Source organism: Mustela erminea, chromosome 8, assembly GCF_009829155.1.
Source record: "Mustela erminea isolate mMusErm1 chromosome 8, mMusErm1.Pri, whole genome shotgun sequence".
NCBI lineage: Eukaryota > Metazoa > Chordata > Mammalia > Carnivora > Mustelidae > Mustela > Mustela erminea.
Window position 1 is genome coordinate 18,136,137 of NC_045621.1, and position 21,621 is coordinate 18,157,757.

At 43.0% G+C, this 21,621-nt stretch overlaps 1 protein-coding gene across 3 annotated transcripts in view; it reads right to left on the reverse strand.

Moving 5' to 3' along the window:
* Window positions 1-63: 63 nt before the first annotated feature.
* KLF7 (Kruppel like factor 7) overlaps window positions 64-21,621 on the reverse strand; it is an 89,285-nt gene continuing 67,727 nt past the window's right edge. For all 3 annotated transcript variants that reach the window (XM_032354575.1, XM_032354572.1, XM_032354573.1), the window contains exons 3-4: window positions 12,578-12,701; window positions 64-5,354 (exon numbers count right to left, since the gene is read on the reverse strand). In XM_032354575.1, the coding sequence (XP_032210466.1) occupies window positions 5,317-5,354; window positions 12,578-12,701 (162 nt within the window). In that variant the 3' untranslated portion in view covers window positions 64-5,316. The remainder of the gene's footprint in view (window positions 5,355-12,577; window positions 12,702-21,621) is intronic.

Here is a 21,621-nt window from a genome sequence, read left to right on the forward strand (position 1 = left end):
TCCCCCCCAAAAGATATTAGGCACTGGTGGCTACTCCTCTTAAACGTCAGTAGCCTGTTTTCCTTCTGCGAAGGTACAATAGGTACATCTGCCCACGTCTCCAGGCGTGCGCACACATACCACCCTCATTATTCTGACGTGGGGTCCATTTTATGGCAGTAGACAGAAGCTGGAGTCAAAGCAATTTACGATTCCAAAGCTTACAGTGGAAAAAAATTGTATAAACAGTCCCCAACAAAGAACGTTATCACCCTTCCCTCACGACCGCTGAGAGGGAGCCCTGTTTGAAAAGAGTATCTGGTTTGGGATATGAGTGCAGTGACGGCCTAGGAGTTCGCTCTGCCATTTTGGATACCTGTTTCCCGAGGACTTACAAACGCAAATGCAAAACACCTGAAGAATACAGTACTCTAGCGGAAGGGCGCGCAGAAGAAAGTGAATTGCAGCTTTAATTTCCCCCCTTTTCCGGGATCTATGAGGAACCAGCAGAGGGGACTGAAGAGTGTTAAAAACAAGAGAAAACCCTGAAGCCTCAGGCCATGAGTCACGGGATCTCACACTGACAAGCAGTTTTCATTTCCTTGGACACATTTTGGTTGTTCCATCTGAAGTATTCCCAAAGATCCTCACTGAGGAAAGTAGGCCATCAAAGAGGCATTGATGTACCCTCAGGCCAGCCTCTCTGGTTTCCAAACTGAGATATCACCATGTTTACCGAAATGCAACCCAGACTCAGAAATCGAACTCCCACCTCCTGCCCCTACCCCACGTTTGGCAGGTGGCCACTTCCGGAAGAGGCCAGGGAAAGCTTCCACAAGTACATTTCAAACAGGTTCTACTTAGCAAATTTTCACTTTGGCAAAGACCCGGGTGCAAAATTATGGCCAGAAATGCCGGCCCTCGTAAGATCTTTTTTTTTTTAAAAAAAGGAAAGAAACAATGAACCTGATTTTTGCAGTTAACTGTGTTGCACCTCTCCGACTTTCCCTACCTTCTTCCTTCTCCTAAAACCAACTCATGCAAAAGAGAAGACAAAAGCACTTTGCACCGAATTTTACATTTTACAAAGCGACTTCCACGGAGGAAATCATTTTGAACCAATGAAACTGATCACTAGATGTTGCCATCCTTGCCAGTGGAGTTCGTTTCCTTTGACTTCTTTGACTTTCTGATGACTTTGCCATTGAATTCAGGCATGGGGGCTAAGGGGGCCGGAATGTTCTGAATGCACTCAGTGAGCTGCCCTGAAAGTCCCATTATTTCCCCCTTTGATGCAAATGCACATGGCTAATCTGGAAGCTTATCCCCAACTACAGTCCTTAAAAAATCTTCTCTGGCTTCTAGATTCAAAGAAGATTTTTTAAAAAATAGGAATCAGTTCTGCTAATCGTGCGTGAGGTTGGCTCTCTTTTTACCCTGTTATAATCAGGCGACCTAAGATGTAAAAAGGGCACAAGGGGCACAGGAGGGGAGGAGAAGGGGGGACTTGAAGGGCTTTGCAAGGGAAAGCACGCAGAGAGAAGGAAATGGTCAGCATGAAGTTCATCTTGGGGTTTCCTATATTTTTATAAAATGCAGCTTTGTCACGGAATCTGAACATTTCTTTTTCTGGACACAGTACTCGTCACCACCAGGCTTTAATCTGGGCCAATTAACCATTAGTGGGGCAGGAGGCCAGTAGCTAGGAGAAGCATTATAATTTCATGTTTCCACGTCTTTGACTTACAGCCATGTGGCAGGAGAAAGAAGCACAACTTGAAATAAAGAAAATTGTCAATGGCTTAGAAACATGCTTTCTCTATACAGCAAACTCTGAACCCTGGATCAAATGTGCTTGAGAGAACCACCACACGAAACACCACGCCAGGTTTTTCCTTCCAAATTTGGGATCCCCAGGAATGCCAAGAGGTAACGATTTAAATGAGAAAGCAACGGTTTAGTGTGTTTTAAACGTCCAGTAAAGCACTGTTTTAAATAACCTGTCCTCCTGGGAGCCAAGTATCATCCGACGGTTATTTCTTGGAGAGCCTTTTCACTCTCGCAGGCTCTTGCCAACCACCTCTGCCATTTCAGAGATGATGGACATTTTATCGCAAATCCACTTCCAAAATGATTGGTGCTACCCTCGCTTTTATGGATAAGTAATCGTTCACAGGTGTCAATCAGGCTAGAGAAGAACAGTTTCAAAGCCATAAACTTAGCACCCACCAAATTTCAGGCCAATTCTCACAGTCCACAAGTGACTCTGAAGCAAGCAAGCCCCACCATCATGGTTCAGCGCGCCCCGCTCTGAGGAAGGTCAGGAGCACAGTACAAAGGACCTCACTGATACAAAAGAGAGAGGAATCACTGAACATTTCAGACACTGATGAGGACCAAAGGGCCTTTGTTCTGCCACATTCAAATGAGAACTTTTCAAGACCACAGATGACAACAGGGAGCAAACAAGCAATGATTACTCTTTTGCATTCTTTTTGTTTTTTTTTTTTTTAAACTTTCTTTTTAATAGAGCCTTGCATTGGTCAGTTCAAAAATTAAATTCAGTATTATAAACCCTTAATAATAGCATTTCGAGAGGCAAGAGCAGCTCCAGCTGGGGAGAGAACGTTTGTAAATCGTGGCAGCCACGGCTAATGCCATCACTGGTACGTGCGCGCATTCATGCCGGAGGCTGCTACAGAAAGGGAAATCAACGAACCAACAAAATCTGGGGTGTCTAAAGTTTCATCTAGTGCACTGACTGGAGGTGCTACAGTTTAATACAGCTGAGGTTTAAGGTCCCTCACACATCCTCCATCCAGAAAGGATGTACCACACATTCAAATATAATCCCATGATACGCCCTGATGGACTGGCCACAAAACGCACTCAAACGCAGTAGAGAACTACGAGATTGTCAGCAAGCAGTGCTCCAGAAAATGTTTCTAAGTCATGTCTAGTTTTAAATCTTTGGAATAAAACTGATTTTTTTTTTTTTTAAATACCCTCCAACTAACATATACAGAATTGCCTCCAGCAAATGGGCAGATTAATATGTGTGTGTGTTTTAGGGTGGTTTTTCTTTTTGTTTTGTTGTTGTTGTTGCTGTTGTTGGTTTTTGTTCTTGTTGTTGTTGTTGTTGCTGTTGTTGTTGCTGTTGTTTTGTTTTTTGGTCTACATTGCAAAAGGGGAAAAGAGAAAGAAAACTTTAAGGGCCGGACCTCAGAATGCCCAGGTGTCCCATCGGTAGCTACCGTGTTTGTGATCAGGAGGCTCCTTTACCCTTTGATGGGCACTTGTCAACATTTCAGGGAAATCAAAGGTTGCAGAGAGCTGAGAAACCAAATGCCAAGGATCTTGAAGGTTGCTGTCATACGTGTATTTGTGTTTCTTATATTATTATTTCCTTTTAAAGACTTCAGTTTTGCATCCCAAATAGGTATGGGGTGGCATTTGAACAGTCAGTGAGTCAAACAGTCAAAGGAGGGCAGAAGGGGAGCCAGCTGGTAGGAAGGAGCAGCAACCATGTGCGGACCAAATGCCATTTTTTGTTTTTTAGACGTGTCTTGAAGGGATGGTCCCAGAATATACAAAATATACAATCTGTCCTAATAACCACCCCGCTTGCTTGCATAGGCCATTTAATGGTCCTAAAGGCAGTCTTTGGAGTTGAGGCCAGTGCCAGCTAGCTAAGAATGCGGGTAGAGAAGACACCGATATTGGATGTGTGTGGGATGGAAAGTGAGGAATGTGTACCCCCGTGGAGTCAGCTCGCAGAGTAAATGGGAGGCCTCTGTTGATCCTGGGTGCTCTAGGTCACAGGTCATGATGGGTCTAGCCAAAAAGAATTAGAAACGTGTCTCTCCTTTCAGACCACGAGAGAAACTTCTCAACCCTTTCCTTAAATGTCCACCCTTCATTCCCACAATGGCATTTTGAATTGTGTGTTTTAGCAAGTGGGGGCGTATGAGCTCAGTGGGTATGAGAGAGGAAGATAGGATGATGTTTTCTGAAGCCACTAGACTCGGGAGGCATCCTCCATTTTCCCCACTCCTGGAAAGAGTGATATTTTTGGCTTTTTGTCAGGTCATAACCCAGAGTTAGGTTAAATATGCAGCTGCCCTTTGAGACTAGCGACATCTATGCTGAAACTGGTTATAGGGTAGCAATGACTCACAGCATGGGGTTGATCCCTATGCGCTGAGGTCATGATGCCTCAAGGGGGTGACAGAACTGTGATGTCCCATCTGATTGGCTGCTTCGAGAGCTGGACATCCAGGTGCCGAGAGAGTCCTGGAGAGGTTTAGTCCATGGAGAAAAGATAAAACATTTAAGCTTCCAAATAAGCTTTTCAAGTTTTCGTTAGCAAAAACAGAGAGATTAAAAAGAAAAAATCTAGCACTGGCAATAAGGTGAGGCTCAAGGGATATACTGTGATTTATCATCAAGGACTTTATTCTCTTGGCCACTTTGCAGTCATGCTAGAAGTTTCCAGAATCCCTAGTGCATATGGTGTGCAAGAGTCAAAAAGTAAGAAAAGAAAACTCCTCCCTTGAGAGTGAAGTCTAGAGAAATGCAGGCCAGAAAGGTGTAAGGTGTTATTCCAGAGTCTGCCGCCGCTAAGGCCGTTGGTATCGACTCGAAAGATCTCAATAGTACTAAGAAGAACCAAAACCGATCAACAGTTCTGTGAGGAAGTCGGACGCACGGAATAGTAGGACTTTTCACACACAAAGGACAAATAAACCAAGAGTTAATTTTGGCTACCAAACTGCAATTTGGTTTTCTAGGTCATTTTCCCCCAACTATTTAAAAAGAAACATTAGTGCTACACATATGCAACTTTACGACGTTGTATTCTCCTATCAAGTTGCACTGAGAAGCAAGTTAAATAAGCCCCTCTTACTGCCGTCCACCTGCAGAGACGTCACATCCATTTTCTTTGATTTCCATTGGCAACAGCGGGAAATAATTCCAATAGTGCTGAAGTAAGCAGCCAGTCTGCCTTGCTGAGTTCACCTGGTTTCCTCCTTCTTCGTCTTCTACCATCTGGCAAGGGCAAGGCATAAAGAATAGACGTATATATTTTAAATATAGCTGAGTGCATGACAGTGCGTGTGTGTGGGTCTATGTGAGTGCGTGTGTGTGTGTGCGTGTCTGTGTGTGTGTGTCTGCGTGTGTGTGTGTGTGTGTACACAGAGGTTTATGAGTGAGAACTTTCTTCTGCGAGGCAATGGATCCCCGCCTGAAGTCCAGCCCCCGGCCTCACGGCATTTCCTTCAGACAACGGCCGACGCCATGGCAACTCTGGCCTTTAGGGGTTTTAGATATGTCTCTTCATATGGAGGGCAAGATGGTCAGACCTGGAAAAACACCTAGGAAATATAAACAACAACAAGGATATAAGAGGTGTCCAGGCAACAAACTCAACTTCCAGAACCCCTTAGAAAATGATTAACCCTACCTCAAAGAAAGGCAGTACATATGTACTGAGAAACTAGGCACTGTTTGGGGAAGGTGAGCTCAAGGTCAGACTGCGTGGATTCAAGCCCCAGCTCTTCCAATCCTTGTGTGACCCTGAGCATATTGACCTCTCTGTGACTTCATTCCTCCTCAGTAAAATGGGGATAATCACAGCACTCACCTCATAGACTGGTTCTGAGGATTAAATGAGATGATCTACATAATGTGTTTAGAATATTGCCTGTCACATGGTAAATGTCAGTGAATGTTAACTATTATCATAGTGGTCATTACTAAAGAAGAACCTAATACTTGGGATGTGCTTCAGGAACACAGGACATGCCCGTATACCAGAAGAATGGTAGAAAATGATTAAATTGTTTCATCCAATGGTGCCTTCAGGTCTCTTTTACGCCAAGTCAAGAAAAAGAACGGAGAAGTGAGCTCACCTTTATTGAGAATAAGATAACATGCAAGCAAGCGCTAGGCATTTCCCCAACATGACCTAGTACCATTCTTGGCAACCTTCCATGCTGAGTGTTCACCCTTCACACTTGTGTGTACGCGTGGAAATGAAGCTGAGGCGAGGGTCATGTAGCTTGTTAGTGGAAGATTTGGGATTAAAACCCAGGCAGATATGCAAGCCCCTCTTTCGAATGCCCACCCTTTCAAACATCCAGTTTTCTTGGTCCCTGAAGGCCAACACTGAGTGCCTTCCTCAGCCTCAGAGCAAAGGTAGTGGTTATCTTCACTCCTCCCCCTTTCCTTTGGCACCAGAAACTTGATCTTCTCTTGGGTAGCTGTGCTCTGTGCTCCCAGTTGTATGGGGCTGACCCTCCTCCTACGGCTAAAGCTATGGCCATGGTGGTCATTAAGCGACAGTCATGTGAGCCATCAAGGTTCATGAGAGCCAGTCCTGGAACACTTGCTGAACCTATTCAAAAAGAGAAGCTCTTTTCCCACTGGGGCTACTGTGCTATTAAGACTGAAGGCTAAAGCTGCTGGTGTCCATATGGCCATGTGGGAAAGAGCCTGCTTGAGAATGAAGTCAACAGAGAAAAATGGGCAGTAAGATAGAAAGAGAGAGAAAGAGGCTTGATGATAACATCTGAGACCCTAGATCCAGCCAAACCTAAAGACCAATCTAATTTTGCTCTCATTAGTCAGTTGAGCTAATAAATACCCTTCAAAGCTAACACCAGACTGAGTCAAGTTTCTGCATCTGTATAATTAATGGAGTGGGCATTTCCACATCCCCGCAGCTTACAGTCTAAGGCTCTGGCTAGAATCACAGTAAAATCAGCACACGAGACAGCAATCATTCCTAACTCTGAGTGTGTGCTCTCCCTCTGGATTCTTCTCTTGAAACTGGCCAACTATTACCTGTGAAGATATTCCCAGACTCTCCCAAGGCCCAAGACATGCTCACAGTCCAGTTTCTCGTTAGGATGTTAGCAAGCTGCCCTGTTCATGTTAGAAGATTTCCTGTTCCATGCAGGATTTCCCCATGTTTGTTCTCTTAAAACAAACAAAAAACCCACCCTATCTTGTGACCCCTACATTCTCCACCCACTCTGTGTTGATTTTTTAAATAGGCACATGTACAGGATAGAACCCCAAGGAAATGAACTAAAACAGAACCGAGGCAAAATGAGAAACACCTAAGAATGGGAAGGTACAGTAGGAAATAATGTAATCTAATAATATTAAATAATTATAATTCTAATTATTACCCACTTATTTCAGGCCCTAATTTAATATAAGCAAGATATTTGGATAATCCCTTAGAATGCCACCAAAAGGGGATTTAATTTATCATAAAACAGTGACAAATATTCTTTAACAATAAGTGCTTGATGTCACTAGTATACAGAAGAGCAATACAGCCTTTAGGGAATTCAGCCGTTAACTCCCCTGACCTCTCCTGTCCTGAGGGCACATCAGTATTGCCCACTGCCCGTTCTCTTTCTTCCCTCCCTCCCTCTCCGCCTCCTTTCTGCCCTCCCTTCTTCCTTCCTTCATCCAAACAGCCCAGAGAAAGATGATCTAAGTTGGGAAGTTCTTTTTGTAGGCATTTCCTTTTTAAAGTTAACATCCTTAACAAGAACTCTATAAAGATGCCATTCTTATCTCTTCTACCAGCTGAGATAGTCATTAAAAAGAGGCAGAGCCAAAATCTGAACTTAAGCACTGTGACCCCAGAGCCCATGTTCTAGCCACATGTACTCTATAGACTGAGAAGGGAGACTGAGCTGTCAATTTCAGGAGATTATAGCAAGCAGAATAATGGGTTCCCCCCAACTTAATGTCTACACCTAATCCCCGGAAACTGTACCTATGTTAGGTTACATGGCAAAGGAGAATTAGGGCTGTGGATGAAATTAATTTGCTAATCAGGAGATTATTCCTGATTATCTGGGTTGGGTCAAGGTCATTTAGAATATCTTTAAAAACGGAAGAGGGAATTCAAAGATAGCACAGAGAGCAGCATAGGAAGACTCAACAGCTTGGATGATGGAGGGATGGGGTGAGCAGGCAAGAGATATAGGCCACCTCCGGAAGCCTCCGGAAGCTGGAAAAGATGAGGAAATGGGTTTTCTCTAGAGCTTCTAGGAAAAAGAACACATCCCTGCCAATAACCTAACTGTAGTCCAGAGTGACCTTCTAACCTATAGGTTACCTATAAGAAGGTACCTAGAAGATAAATCATTTGTAAAGTTAAATAAAGATGATACTAAATTTGTGGTGATTTTTAACAGCAGCAACTAGAAAATGAATCCAGAAGTCAGTATGGTTGGGCCTGAGCTGTGAGCACCTGTGAGAAAGTAACAAAGCAGGCGCCAGGAATCCTGCCTGTCTGAGAGAGGAAGAGAGGGATCGCAGATGGTAGTGGGGAAGGACAGGCTTTGGCCTGGGGTCCAAACCTCTTTCCTTTCCTTTCTATGTCCTGGAAACCTAAGGGAAATAGCACTCTTGATACAGAATTTCATCTGCAGACACCTTTCAGTGACCTATACATTCCAGCCTTCTATTCTGCCTTTCCCAATTGCCCACCGTGTGCTGGGCATCTAGCAATATATGTACAAGCATCTACATTTATGCTTTGAGATCTTGCAGGAAAAAAGAAAAGTTAAAAACAACAACAAGTATTTAACATGGTATGAAATCTAATCGCATTCCTCCTGAATCAAACCAGCATTGTTATTTCTTCAAATTCTCATACATATATGGTGCTTAGAATTTCGACTAGGTCCCTCACCGTGGGGGTTTTATTTAAATTCAGTACACCAGCAAGATACTTAGCCATGATTAATTTATACTTATTAATTTACACATACTGAGCTCCACATAGGAATAGTAAAGGTAACAGATAAACTCACATCTAGAAATGTGGAATCAAATGATTCTAAGGGTAATACACCCCCAGAGAGTATTTATGACTATGTAGTAGTCAGATGACCTTAAATAAGAAGGTCCTTAATGATTGAAATTTGTTCATTACAGAGAACTAGGCAAACCACTATTGTCACTTCCCTTGACTTTTGAAAAAGGCACAATTAAGTCACGTGGGCATTAAGCCAACAGCAACCCTCCAGGGCACCACCTATAACTGGATTGACTCAAAGATCAAAATGTGTCCTCTCAGCAGCCAAACATCTTGAAGGTACTACCCTGATAAGCAGTCGCCCTAAATGGCAACTTCGCTGAGTTGGCAGAACAATGGCCCGTGTATCACCACCAGTAGAAACAGCCCTGTGGACCACCACCACCAACCCCATGTGCTGTATGGGCTGGGAAACAAGCCTCATCCTTCCAGCAGCTGGTCAGACCTTGGGCTATATGGTTTAATCTGATGGCGAGGAAGTGGCAGAGTCTCACTGTTTTCTCCCCCAACCCAAACCTGAAGCAAGAGATCACAAAACCCAATGTGTTCAGAGGCTGGGCCACAAAGTAAATGAGTACAGTGGGTCAAGGACTATCAGAGTCTGTCTTTTTTTTTCCCCCCTTTTTATTTATTTATTTATTTAACTAACATATAATGTATTATTAGCCCCAGGGGTACAGGTCTGTGAACTGCCAGGTTTACACTTCACAGCACTCACCATAGCACATACCTTCAGAAACGAAGAAATATTCCTCTTCTGTAAGAGGACACAACTGGGCAAGCGTGATGATACATGGCAATGGATGGTCTGGCTTCATATTGGGAAGACCACAGGGAGTGGTGGGAACAGTGAAAAATTACTGATCACATGGCCATCACAAAGGGAGAGTGATTACTATTTAGCTTCAGAAAATTATGGCCACATGGGAATGTAAGCCCAGTATTACCAGATCTTCTGATTTTTTCAGACAAAGCCAGAGATACAGACATTTTTGTGGCATCTAGTAATTTTAAATATAAGTAAAGCAAACAAATAAAGAAAAACTCTTTTATTTTCTTTTTCAGTCTACACCATAGGCAAAATAAAAGTATAAATTGACTTGGTACATGCTTTAAAGATAGTAAGTCCCACTCCCAGCTTAGCCTCTAGAGTGGTCTGATTTCTCGAATTATAAGAAGAGGGAGGTTTCTTGGGCTTATACACACTGTATCACCTACAGGATTTAGAGTCCTGCTAAGGGCTACAGATGCCCTCTTTTCTGAAGGTAAAAGTCCTCTAAGGAATGCCAGCTCCCAGTCACGCCAGGCTTTCCTTTCATCTGCTTTGGGACCACTCCAATTCCCCACGCCACCTCCCGGACCTGCTCTATTCTTAGCACAGTCACTGCAGTTGAAACGTAAGGTGCTGCTGGTCGTGAGACACTAATGAAGATCCAACCCCTTTTTCTGACAGTGTTGAAAATGCACTTACTCTTGGCCAAAGCCCACAGGACTTTGACCCACATCCCCCCCAAATCACAATCTCCCCCAAATACCATGTCATAGAATTTGTACCATTTGCTCAGCAAATTTCTAGTTCTGGGAACTATAGAATTTGGTGAAGAAAAATAAAGCAAAAGGCTAACCAAATTACCATCTCTGACACGTCCTTCCCTGAAATACCCAGTTGGCTTGAAATAGGTCTCCATACAAATCATACAAATGGTCAGATTTAATCCTAGTACATCAACTGCTGGACAGTTGTAAACTCCTCAATAAGGCAGTTGATCTGCAGAGACGAAGACGAACTCTGGCAATTTCCCAATAAGAATTCTTTGTCCATTTCTAAGGATGAATGTAGTCCATAACACACACTCTCCACATAATAGCCTTATCACCCTTCAGGGATGGGCGACTTTTGTGTATGCCTACTACTGCCATACTTCGCCAGTTCACAGGGGATTCATCTTCATCCCAGTTGATATAATGCTCTTCTTCAAAGAACTGTGGGCAAAGAGTTACCTTCTATTCAGCTTCTTTATTAGTGGCTGGGGCTAAAGAGAAATGAACTTGAGGTGGCAACCGAGGAAAGATGTCAAATGAGGAGAAATATTACCCAGAAGCAAAACAGCCACTGATTCACATCAATTCAGGGGGCCTTGCAGGTAGAAATTAAAAAACAAAAAAAAAAACAAAAAACAGGTTGTGATCTTGGGGAGCAGAGGAGAGAGCTCCAAGGGAATGAGAGACAATAGCTTCCTAACGTGGACTTCCTCAGCTCTGGGGCGGGAGGTTATCTCTGGACTTCAGGAGGCGTGGGGGCTTTATTTAGTTCTTAAAGAATGAAGATAAGAGGAAAATAGCCTCTTCAGGAAGCAGGAAAAAAAGGAGGAAAAACATGAATGTTCCTTCATAAGCATCTTAAAGGAGCACCAAGCCAACTGGCCACCCATGAGATCTGGCCACTATTGCTCTCCACACACACACACACACACACACACACACACACCCAGGATAGAGGAAGGCCTAGTGCAGGGAGATTTGGCCACTATTGCTCTACACACACACACACACACACACACACACATGCACACACGCACCCAGGATAGAGGAAGGCCTAGTGCAGGGAGATTTGGCCACTATTGCTCTACACACACACACACACACACACACACACACACACACACACACCCCCAGGAGAGAGGAAGGCCTAGTGCAGGGAGGGGCCGGCGCAGGGACTGGGAGGCAGGATGGGAAAGCCATCCCATTTCCTCCCACGGAGAGCCAGGCCTCTATGGACATCCTGCACACCCCTCCTGCCATCCTGCAAGCTGGGGAACCCTGAGGCTTTCAGGGCTTTTATCGTATTAGAAGCATTTTTCTCATCATAACTGAGACCTTTAGTATTGCATTAAAAAGATGGTTAATTTTCTTAAGCTTCCTTTTAAACACAGAAATAGGATTAGAAGGATAACATGCTCAGATGCAAGCCCATTATTTGATTATGTCTAAACCTAATCCTGCCTTCACCTTGGCCTGCAGAGTCTCCATTTTGGGGTTTATTGGTTGATAATGCCAGGGCTGTCAGATACTATTACTTGTGTAGTATCTGTTGCTACGTGCTCTTTCTTCCACTATCAAATGCTGAAGGTTGGAAATTGAATTATAGGATAAGTTCTCAAAGGCTCGCCATCTTTTAGACCTTTGTACTTACTTTCAAAGGAAAAAGAATGATTCAGGCCCCCAAAGAATGGGTACCCTCTCTAGTAAATTCATTTCTAATAACACTCTGGAGGAAAGCCTTATGAGTAACCTTCTTTCTGTTAAGCAGGCTTTCTACTCTTTCACGTTATTAAGAATCAGGAAAACTGGTATTGATGTTAATAAAAAGATCAGAAGAAACAGCTACAGGTGACCACTCTCTGTCCTATTACTTTTCAGATTGTAGTAAAATCATCTGTCACATCATCTCCTCGAGGGCTGAACTGTGTCCTATTGCCACTGAGTGGCTCACACGATTCCTGACCCAACGCCGGTGTTCAGTAAATACTTGTGTGCCTGAACCAAGAATTCATATCATCTCTGGATTATACGCAAGAAGGCACCCTTACCTCATGGGTTTTCTCTGGAGAACGAAAAGGCAGGCGCGGGCCTGAGTGTCTGAGGCAGAGGCTTGGGATAGCCCCGGGAGCACACAGACAGCCCCCAGCCCCACCCCAACCCACCTCACCTTCTCCCCTCCCTGTCCCAGCAGCTTCTGTGTTTCTTTACCTGTCGCAGTGGTTGCATTTAAAGGGCTTTGCACCTGTGTGTTTCCTGTAGTGCCTCGTGAGCTCGTCACTTCGTGCAAAACGCCATTCACACCCTTCCCAGGAGCACTTATAAGGCTTCTCACCTGCAAGAAGAGACGGAACGACCATGATCAACAAAGGGAACAAAAGGGCCCCACGCCTGATCTGGTTCTGCCACCTATCCATCGTCTGGGAAAGAGGCGGTATAAATCATTCTTGAAAGACTACATTTCCCAGTACAGCCGGTCCCATTTTCTTTAGGCTCCTGGTATTCTGTTGTTGCTGTGACTGCTGTTGTTTTAACCTTCAGAAGTGGTTTCACAGGATCCTCTAACCTGGAGCTGTCACTTCGGTTCCCAGAGTCAGAGCATTTCCTTCAACGGGTGAGGGATCAATTTTTATTTATTTTCTATTCCCTGGAGCACTCTGACCCCCACTGTCCAAGCAGAAAGGAAATGTGCTATTTTCATCGGAACCACAAATGCTTCTAATTCTATTTTTCCCCCAGAACCTACAGTAATTTACCATTTCAGCCTTTTTTAGCCTTCTCTCTCCTACCACAGACTGGAGCCAGGGAGCTGACAGCTCAGGTCTCCCAGAACCACTGTTCTTCCAGTAAATGCGAGTGGATGGACAGTCTGGAGAGAGGGCTACGACTCAGGAGTAAAACAAAAATCACCTGAGATTCCTGGCCTTTATGTAAAAAGCAGTCACAGAGTCCTATTTAAGAAGCCCCGAACTTAACGGCTGCACACCAGTCATATTAGAGAGAGAGAAACAGAGGATTATGAAATATTTTTAAAGCCAACTTGTAAAGCAAGGTTTTAGCCACAGTGAAGCTGCTTGTAAGTACGAAATTCAAGCTCTTGTGCTCAAGTGACCTTTTTGCACAGTAAATCCAGATGGACGGGTATGTGAGAGAAAGTACACGATTTTTCCTTAGACCTTTTCCTTTGACCCATCAACGTCTGTCACCAAACATGGCAAATATTTACCATTCCAACTGTATGGTGGGCTGGTTCTGATTAAGAAGAAAAAGAATCCTAAAAACCCCACGAGATCGTGAGAGTTACTGAGCCTTCATAACTGAGAGGCAGGTTAGCGCAGTGGTCGTGAGCTCTGAAGACCTCTGTCTGGGACCCAGCTTTTTGGTGCTGCCCTTAACTGTCTAACCCCGGGCAAGTTAACAAACCTGTCTGTGTCTCTGTTCTTCTAGAGATAATACCAGTACATAACTCAAAGTATTCAAAGAGCATAACTTAATATCCACAGGTATTACATATCAATCAGAACGCTGGCTGGCTCACTTAAGATTCACATCCCTGGTAAATGCTATAAATTGCCAAACCCCAAATTCCAGGGCACACAGGTGCCCAAGTAGTGCTACGGCTGCCCCATTATTGCTCTATTTTTAATAGCCAGACCTTCATGAGGCAGGGCTTAAGGAGACACTGCACAGGTACTATACTTGACCCACTTTCTTCTTTCCACCTTTTTCCTTCCCTTTAAACCTGACTACAAAGTGCTCACAATTCTTTATTTGTATCACCTAGAATTGAACCAAACATGATTGAAAATTTTATTTCATTAAATCGATGCCCTAGTGAGCCACTGCTCTATAAGGCCCATAGAGAAGAGGAATGAGAAATACAGGTATTGCTTTTAAAAGGAACCAAGGGGACAGGAAGGAGAGCTAGAAGCACAGGAGGAAACCCATTCAGTTTTGGAAACCAGGAAAAAAAAAAAAAAGAATCACTGAGCAGTGTTAAAAGTTCACCTTCTGGATCCTTAAAGCCAAAATTTTAGAAAATTACACGTGCTGAAGAGAAGTAGCAGAAGAGGGGTTGTCAGATCAACTTTGGAGTTAACACGCCTGGGATCGGAATTCATTAAGAGTTCATTACAGAATCGGCCTCAGTGTCCTTCTCTGTTAAATGGGGCTGAGCGTCTCATGTTTGCTGTGAGGTTTAAATATGTTGTTATGTAGAGGACACATATCCTGAGCCAGATACAAGGTAAATATTCTATTAATTTCAAGTTCTCTTCTTCCCACATACACCTATATTCTCAGAAGCTGTCTAAAGGTTGTCCCCCAAAACTTCTGGAGCTCAGGCTTCAACAGCTGAGTCTGGAATCACTCTGGGCAACCTAAATATTAAAATAACAGTGTTCTTAAGTTTTAAGTATTTTCTCAGTATACTGATGGAGAATGTGCCAGAAAAACCCAGTGCTCTTTCAATCTGCTCTGAAGGAACGGGTTGCTGAGGGGAAGAAGAGACCCCAGTCGGAGAGGTGTGCCCTCCCTGAGAGGTGTGTTGGCAACATTTACTTAAAGTGATTCATTGCCCAACAGGCTCCATTACTTCAAGGAAATCTGGCACAAACAAACAAACAAACAAAAAAGGAGAATGAGGCACTTTAGAAATTCACAATACCTTCCACCCCCCTGAGGTTTTCAAAGGCAAGTCACACTGGAGGTTCCTGGAACCTGGGGGACCCAACACACCTCAAATGCAACAAGGCATCTGGAAAACCCATGACATTCTACAGCAACAAGCAGAGACATCTAGTCCCCAGAATCAATCCCACAATCGAACTAATCCGTCCATCACACGCAACCACATTTTGAAGGACAGAGGAAGGACAAAGAGAAAATGGAGGTTCAAGAGGATGTCTTCGGGTATTTTTGAAAAATTATTATTTCAAACTGTTTGGTTTTCCCCTTGGCGAATTTTTTAAAAAATAGTTTTGTTTTGTTTTGTTTTGACAATTAATATTAAGGATTTATTTGCTTCCCAGAAAATCATGTGGACTCACTTATGGAACAAACCAATTACCTATCCCGTGGCTATTTCAGTATCCCTTTTGCCAGGGTATAGACAGAGACTACAGATAGTTTGACTTGGCTTTGAGTTGTATCACCTAACATTGTTTCCTGCTAGCAGAAGCAGCTCCTTTGTGTCCTGATAGTTTACCAAGATATATTATGGTGCTTCATCAAGCTCTTTTCCAGTGTCTGATTCATTTACCTATAAATTGCCATTTCTGCAAAAACTCACTAATATGACCTTAAAATAACCAGGAACGAACTTGACCACATGAAGGAGCAGTACCTGATGCAGGCAGAGTGCAGAAATCAGAGGAGCAAGAAAATATATAGAAAAATTGGGACGAAGACTTCATATTTAGGGCTCAGAAATGGTAGCGTTAGGTTGGCCTCATTTCCAGGTTCCATGTCTGCTTCTGTAAACCAGTGTCTACTTCAAAGGCAGCAGTGAAAATCCTCTGGCAGTAGTTTGCATGGCCAAGATCACGCCTCCCTAGACACCAGCACCCACTGCTTGGGGGCAGGACCACCTATATCCACAATGCATTAGTTTTCATCTGAACAGCCTACCTAAAGATTTCTGGGTATGTCATAAAGAGCTTGGGTTTCTCTCTTTATAGAAGAATAGCCTTCTTTCTAAAAGCAAGGAAGAAGGGACGAGAAAGGGGACAGAGGGAGGGAGGGAAGGAGGAAGAAAGGGAGGAGGGAGGAAAGCGAGAAAAGGGCAGTCAATTGTAACTGGAGCAAACTTCATGCAAAATCAGCTGATTTCCTTCCTTCTGCCCTCTCTTCCACCCTGCCTCTCTCCTTGCTCCGCTCCAGGCACTATAACTGGGTAGAAAACAGAAAATGGCTTACCCTTGCCCAATGCTGTACTGTATGGCACCTGGGATAATGCCTGCCTTTCAGCTTATGGCAACTCAGTAATGATCAGAAATGTTTAGGAGAGGTCTGTAGGAGACAGGCAGATGGGATAGAGGCTTAAGACATCAGGATGCAAGTCTGGAAGGCGGAGGAAGGCGGGCACGGCACAAACCGGATGGACGGGTAGCATGCTAGTGCCTGCATAGTTCACGGGGCCAGAAATGCAGACCCTGTCAGAAACCCCCTGAACTGCAAGGGGAATATCAAAATCACTTTTGCTATGTGGAAATTAACCCCAGGAGACGTGTGTCCTCAGAGGTGATAGTAGGTCTAATCAGGTGTAAATACATTTATAGCCATCCGAGGGTTCTTAAGGAGAGCTAAGGATGCTTGAGAAACAGGACTTGACATTTAGCAAGGTTGAATCATGGCAAGAATTCATGCTCTCCCACAGAATGGCCTCTGAAATGGAATGTGGGCTAAACCAGAATGGCATTTTTTTTAGTTTCTTCCAGAGTAACTCTCTCTACATCATGATCATTAAATCTGATTGGCCAAAATGCACACAAATACCTTTGAACATGCACCTCCAATAAAAAAAGATTTATTCATGAATTGTATAAATGTACTGATGTCCTAATATGTTAGGATATTATAAAATATGCTCTCAATACAGAAATTAAGAGGAATGAGAGTAAATTAAATACAAATAGAAGGTTTACATTTTTTTTTCCTACACTCAAAAAGACTGTGTTGTACACCCTACTTTAGAGACCGCTGCCCCATAGGATAAATAGAAACAGCTTGGCTCCAAGCCCACTGGTCTTGGTGCTTCCAGACTTGGTCCCCGCTGTCCATTCTCCCTACAGCAGTACGAGGAATCCTTTGAAAATATAATCTGTGCAGGTGGGTCCTTCATGGGGGACTTTAGTCTCTATACTTCCATATGATTGGTTTTTCTGACATCCCCTGGATTCTATTTTGTGCATTTGAAATAATTCTACGAAGCGTTCCACAGACCTCACCATTCTGCCAGAGAAGTTCATGACCCAAACAAGGTTAGGAAGAAATTACAGTGTGAGTGTTGCCGTGGCTTCCTGTCATTCTCAGAATTCAAGTCAAAAGCCTGTGCAGCCCTGCAGTATAGAGTCAATACCATCTGGCCCCTTTCTAATCTTATCTCCTACTCCTGTCTCAGGGCCTTTTCACTTACTAACCCCTCTGCCTGGAATCCTTGCTCCCTCACCTCGTTCAGGTCCCGCTCGAGAGCCCTGCCCTCACCCATCCTCCATGGGGGGGGGGGTGATTCTGTCACCTTCCCCACACTTTTTTTTTTTTTTTTTTTTTTGACAGAGAGAGATCAGAAGTAGGTAGAGAGGCAGAGACAGAGAGAGAGGAGGAAGCAGGCTCCCCACCAAACAGAGAGCCCGATGCAGGACTCGATCCCAGGACCCTGGGATCATGACCTGAGCCGAAGGCAGAGGCTTCAACCCACTGAGCCACCCAGGCGCCCCACCACTTAATCACTTTGAAATTAGACAGCATGTTGTTTGCATTATTGTCTGCTTCCCCCACCAGAACATAAGTTTTCTGCAGGCATCTGTTTTGTTCACTGTGATACCAGCACTAAAGCAGGACCTGGTTCAGTCCTGTAGAATACAGTGAGTGAATAAAGCATCCTGGTTTGCAACAAAGAACCAAGTGACACAGAGGGCAGGGCAGCCTGTGTGATTTCAGCCCCTGGCTTTCTATGTATTGAAATGGCTTACAAGTAGAAAATGTTTATCTGCTGGCCAATCCTCTACTCCAGGGAATGAAGTATGGAACTACGATGGATTAAATATTTCTTCACCATCAAAGGGCACTTCAACTTCTTTTCGATCTGCCCGAGCCTAAAGAAAGGCATATCCTGAAAATCTTCCCGTAATATTCAGCTCACATCTGGGACCACAGTCTCCTGAGCAACATCCCCTCTGGGAAACCAAGTGCGTCATTTTATGGAACTCATTTGTAAAGGTTCTCGCTGAATATGTGTTTGGGAAAGCATGAGTGATACGTCAAATGTACCGCACCATAAATTTGGCTTTAAGATATAGATTGTGGAATAAAATATGAATGTGAAAAAATCGTGCATTCCAGGTCTAAAAGTCCTTTGAAAATAAACATCTTTAATGCAAATCTTCTGCATTCATTTCCTGATCTGCCAATTTTCAAGTTTCTAATCCAGTTCCTAGAGAGACTAATACCTTGACCTGTCCAGATTTCTGTTAAAATTAGTTTTATCTATTGCTTTTTACTTTTTAAAAAATGTTACTAGATTTCTGTTATCTGGGTATGTCAAGGGCCTGGTCTCTTTTAGGATTGGGATTAGGAACCTGAAATTTGGCAGATCAGGAAATGAAAAAATAAAATGGAAAGAAGGAAGAATACTTCATAATGAGTTTGTATTGCCTCTGAGTACATCTAGAGGAAATCAGCAAAGACCCAGCGATTGCTCTCACATCACACTCAGCAGCACTAGAGAATTTAAGCCACCTGGGGAATAAAGACACTGAGAGAAAATGTCACTAAGCTTTCTTAACGCTGGAAAAAGAGTAAGCAGTAAACATCACTCCACAGCTTGGCAATCCCTTCTCAGGGTATAGCAGTTGCAAGTAAAAAATACCCTAAATTATTAACTCTGTTTTGGAAAGCTGGCTCAGGGTTCCTCCCGGATTCCAGCTGAATCTTCACGATTTTCTTTTTTACACGGTATTTTAGATGAGGTGATTGTTGGAAAAGGAGACAAAGGCTTTCTATTCCAGAGCTTCAAGAGCATTTACAATAACTACATAAATCCAAATGTGTACTCATTTATTTACGTTCCATGTTGATTTTTTCATTCAACCATTACTCGCTCACCCAAAAGTTCCAAGGTGCTGGGACCCCTGAGTGGCTGAATTTGCATAAAGCAGCAGTCACTGCACTAAGCACACACTTCCTCTCTTTTCTTTTATTCATAAAACAACTAATAAAACAATAACCGGCCTAGATCAGGTTAAATCTTTACAGTCTGGGTCACCACCTTAAAGTGGTGGTTTAAAATGTGTAACCCCAAAGTTAAACCATACCCTCAATAAGGGATAGTTCCTACTTCAGAATATGGAGAGGGGCAGGAAAGAATTTTGACATAATCCCACAACTACTGACATCTGTGGTGTCTAGGACAGTAGCCACTTGCCACATGTGGCTATGACCACTTGAAATGTGGCTATGACCACTTGAAATGTGGCTAAGGTGACCAAAGAACTGAACTTCTAATTAATTTTAATTAAAATTAAAACTGAAGCATTATAAAGAACATTTTATACTCTTGTTTTGATAGGACTACATTTAACTTTAACCACTGAAAATTTAGCATATGGATTTAAATATGCTGTAAGTACATAATACACACTGGATTTCAAAGACTTGGTTTCAAAAAAGAATGTGAGATAGATCTCATTAATTTTTTTTCATATTGGCTTTATGTTGAAATGATCATAGCCCAGATATATTGGTTTAGGTAAAATATTATTATTAAAATTAATTTTATCTATTCCTTTTCACTTTTTAAACAATGTGGCTACTAGAAAATTTTAAATTACATATACAACTTGCTTTCTATTTTAGACAGCACTGTTTTAAAATATATTTTCTATATAATGCCATTATCACCTCGAGCATAAACTTTCTCCCCCGCCCAGCCCAAAAACTTGTTACCACCTTGCCTTCCAGATCCCTGAACTCTGATATGCATCTCTCCAAAACACCTCATCTGGTTCCATGGCTGAGAAGGCAGAGTCAAATACACAGACTTCTGGTCTCATCACTGATGATGAAAATACAGCCTCTTCAGTGTCAAGTTGGATTCAGTCTACACTAATTGTTGGCTCAAGTCCCTACCATGCGGTAACACTGCTCAAGATGAAAGCTAAAAGCAAAGGGTCTCTGTAGTAGAGGAGTTCCCCGGTAGGGGATGCCAATGAGTGCATACCAACTACACAAGGCCCATGTGTTTAATAAAGGCACATGCTTGACATGTAGAGGAGGAATTCCCCAAGACTTTGTAGGAACACTAGGATTGCCAGCCCTATGCTTTGATGAAACTTGAATCGTTACTCTACTGGAGAAAAATGGACTCATTATCAAAAAAAGGAATCGTCATCGAAAGCCAGATTCTTCTCATTCCGCCTTTGCTGCCTAATAGCACTGTGGCCTTGCAAAGTCAGTAAACTTCTCCTTAGGCCTTACTGTTCTTAACTGTGTGCGGAAGGAATAGAAAAAAGTCTGTCTTACTTCCCTCCTAGTTATGATGATTCAATGGAATCTAGTAAATGGAAGTGACCAAACTCATGAAGGGTGCCATCACGATGATGGTGATATCAGAAGAGGGTATGCAGGCATGCAGAGGCCAGAGAAGGCTAACGGCACAGAGATCGTGCAGCAGGACAAGGGCACAAGGGCTTCTCCGCGAGACTTAAAGAGCCCAAGCATCACTTCTCAAATCTACTTTACTTTGTGATGCACAGCCAGGAAATACACAAGATTAAACAAATCTTTGGGTGCCAGCTTCCATTTTTAATGAGTGTTCACTTCTACCAAAAGGTTTCTTTGGAAGTGAGGTGTTAGATTCTTGGTGAATTGGTTTGAAATGCTGGAGGAAGACTGGGTTGGTCATAAAAACCTGCCACTACCCCAGAAGCTGGAATTAAGTATAGCTGTTGGCAACTGGAGCTCTTTTCGTGTGCAACCACTGGTCCCAATGCATATTTCAGAAACCACAGCATGTTTCTACCAGGCCACGGGATCTCATAATATTCTCAAAGTCAAACTGAATCTTTATTTAATTAAAAATGTCAGTGTTCTAATATTTTTAGTGGGCTGGGTGAGGTATAACCCATACCATCCCCCCCCCCAAAAACAAAACAAAATACCCCAAGTCTTAGGGGTATTTATTGTAATTCTCAAAAGACTGTAAACTCACTTAAAAATGTAGACTTCAACACTCATACCTAAAGTGATATGTTCTCAAGCTGTGAAACAGGTAAGCATGACCACGTAGGGAAACTACCTACTGTTCTGGCACTGAGGTTAATTTCTTTTTTTCTGTTTCTTTCTTTCTTTCTTTTTTTGCATTTTTTCTTATGCTGGTATTATCCTTTTTGTCTTTACTGTTGCTATTCAAGATTAATATTTTTTTGAAGTTTTAAAGAAAAGTTTATTTATTTATTTATTTGGAGAGAGCACAAATGTGCATGCATGCATACCAGGGGAGGGATAGAGGGAGAGGGAAAGAGAGAATCGCAAGCAGG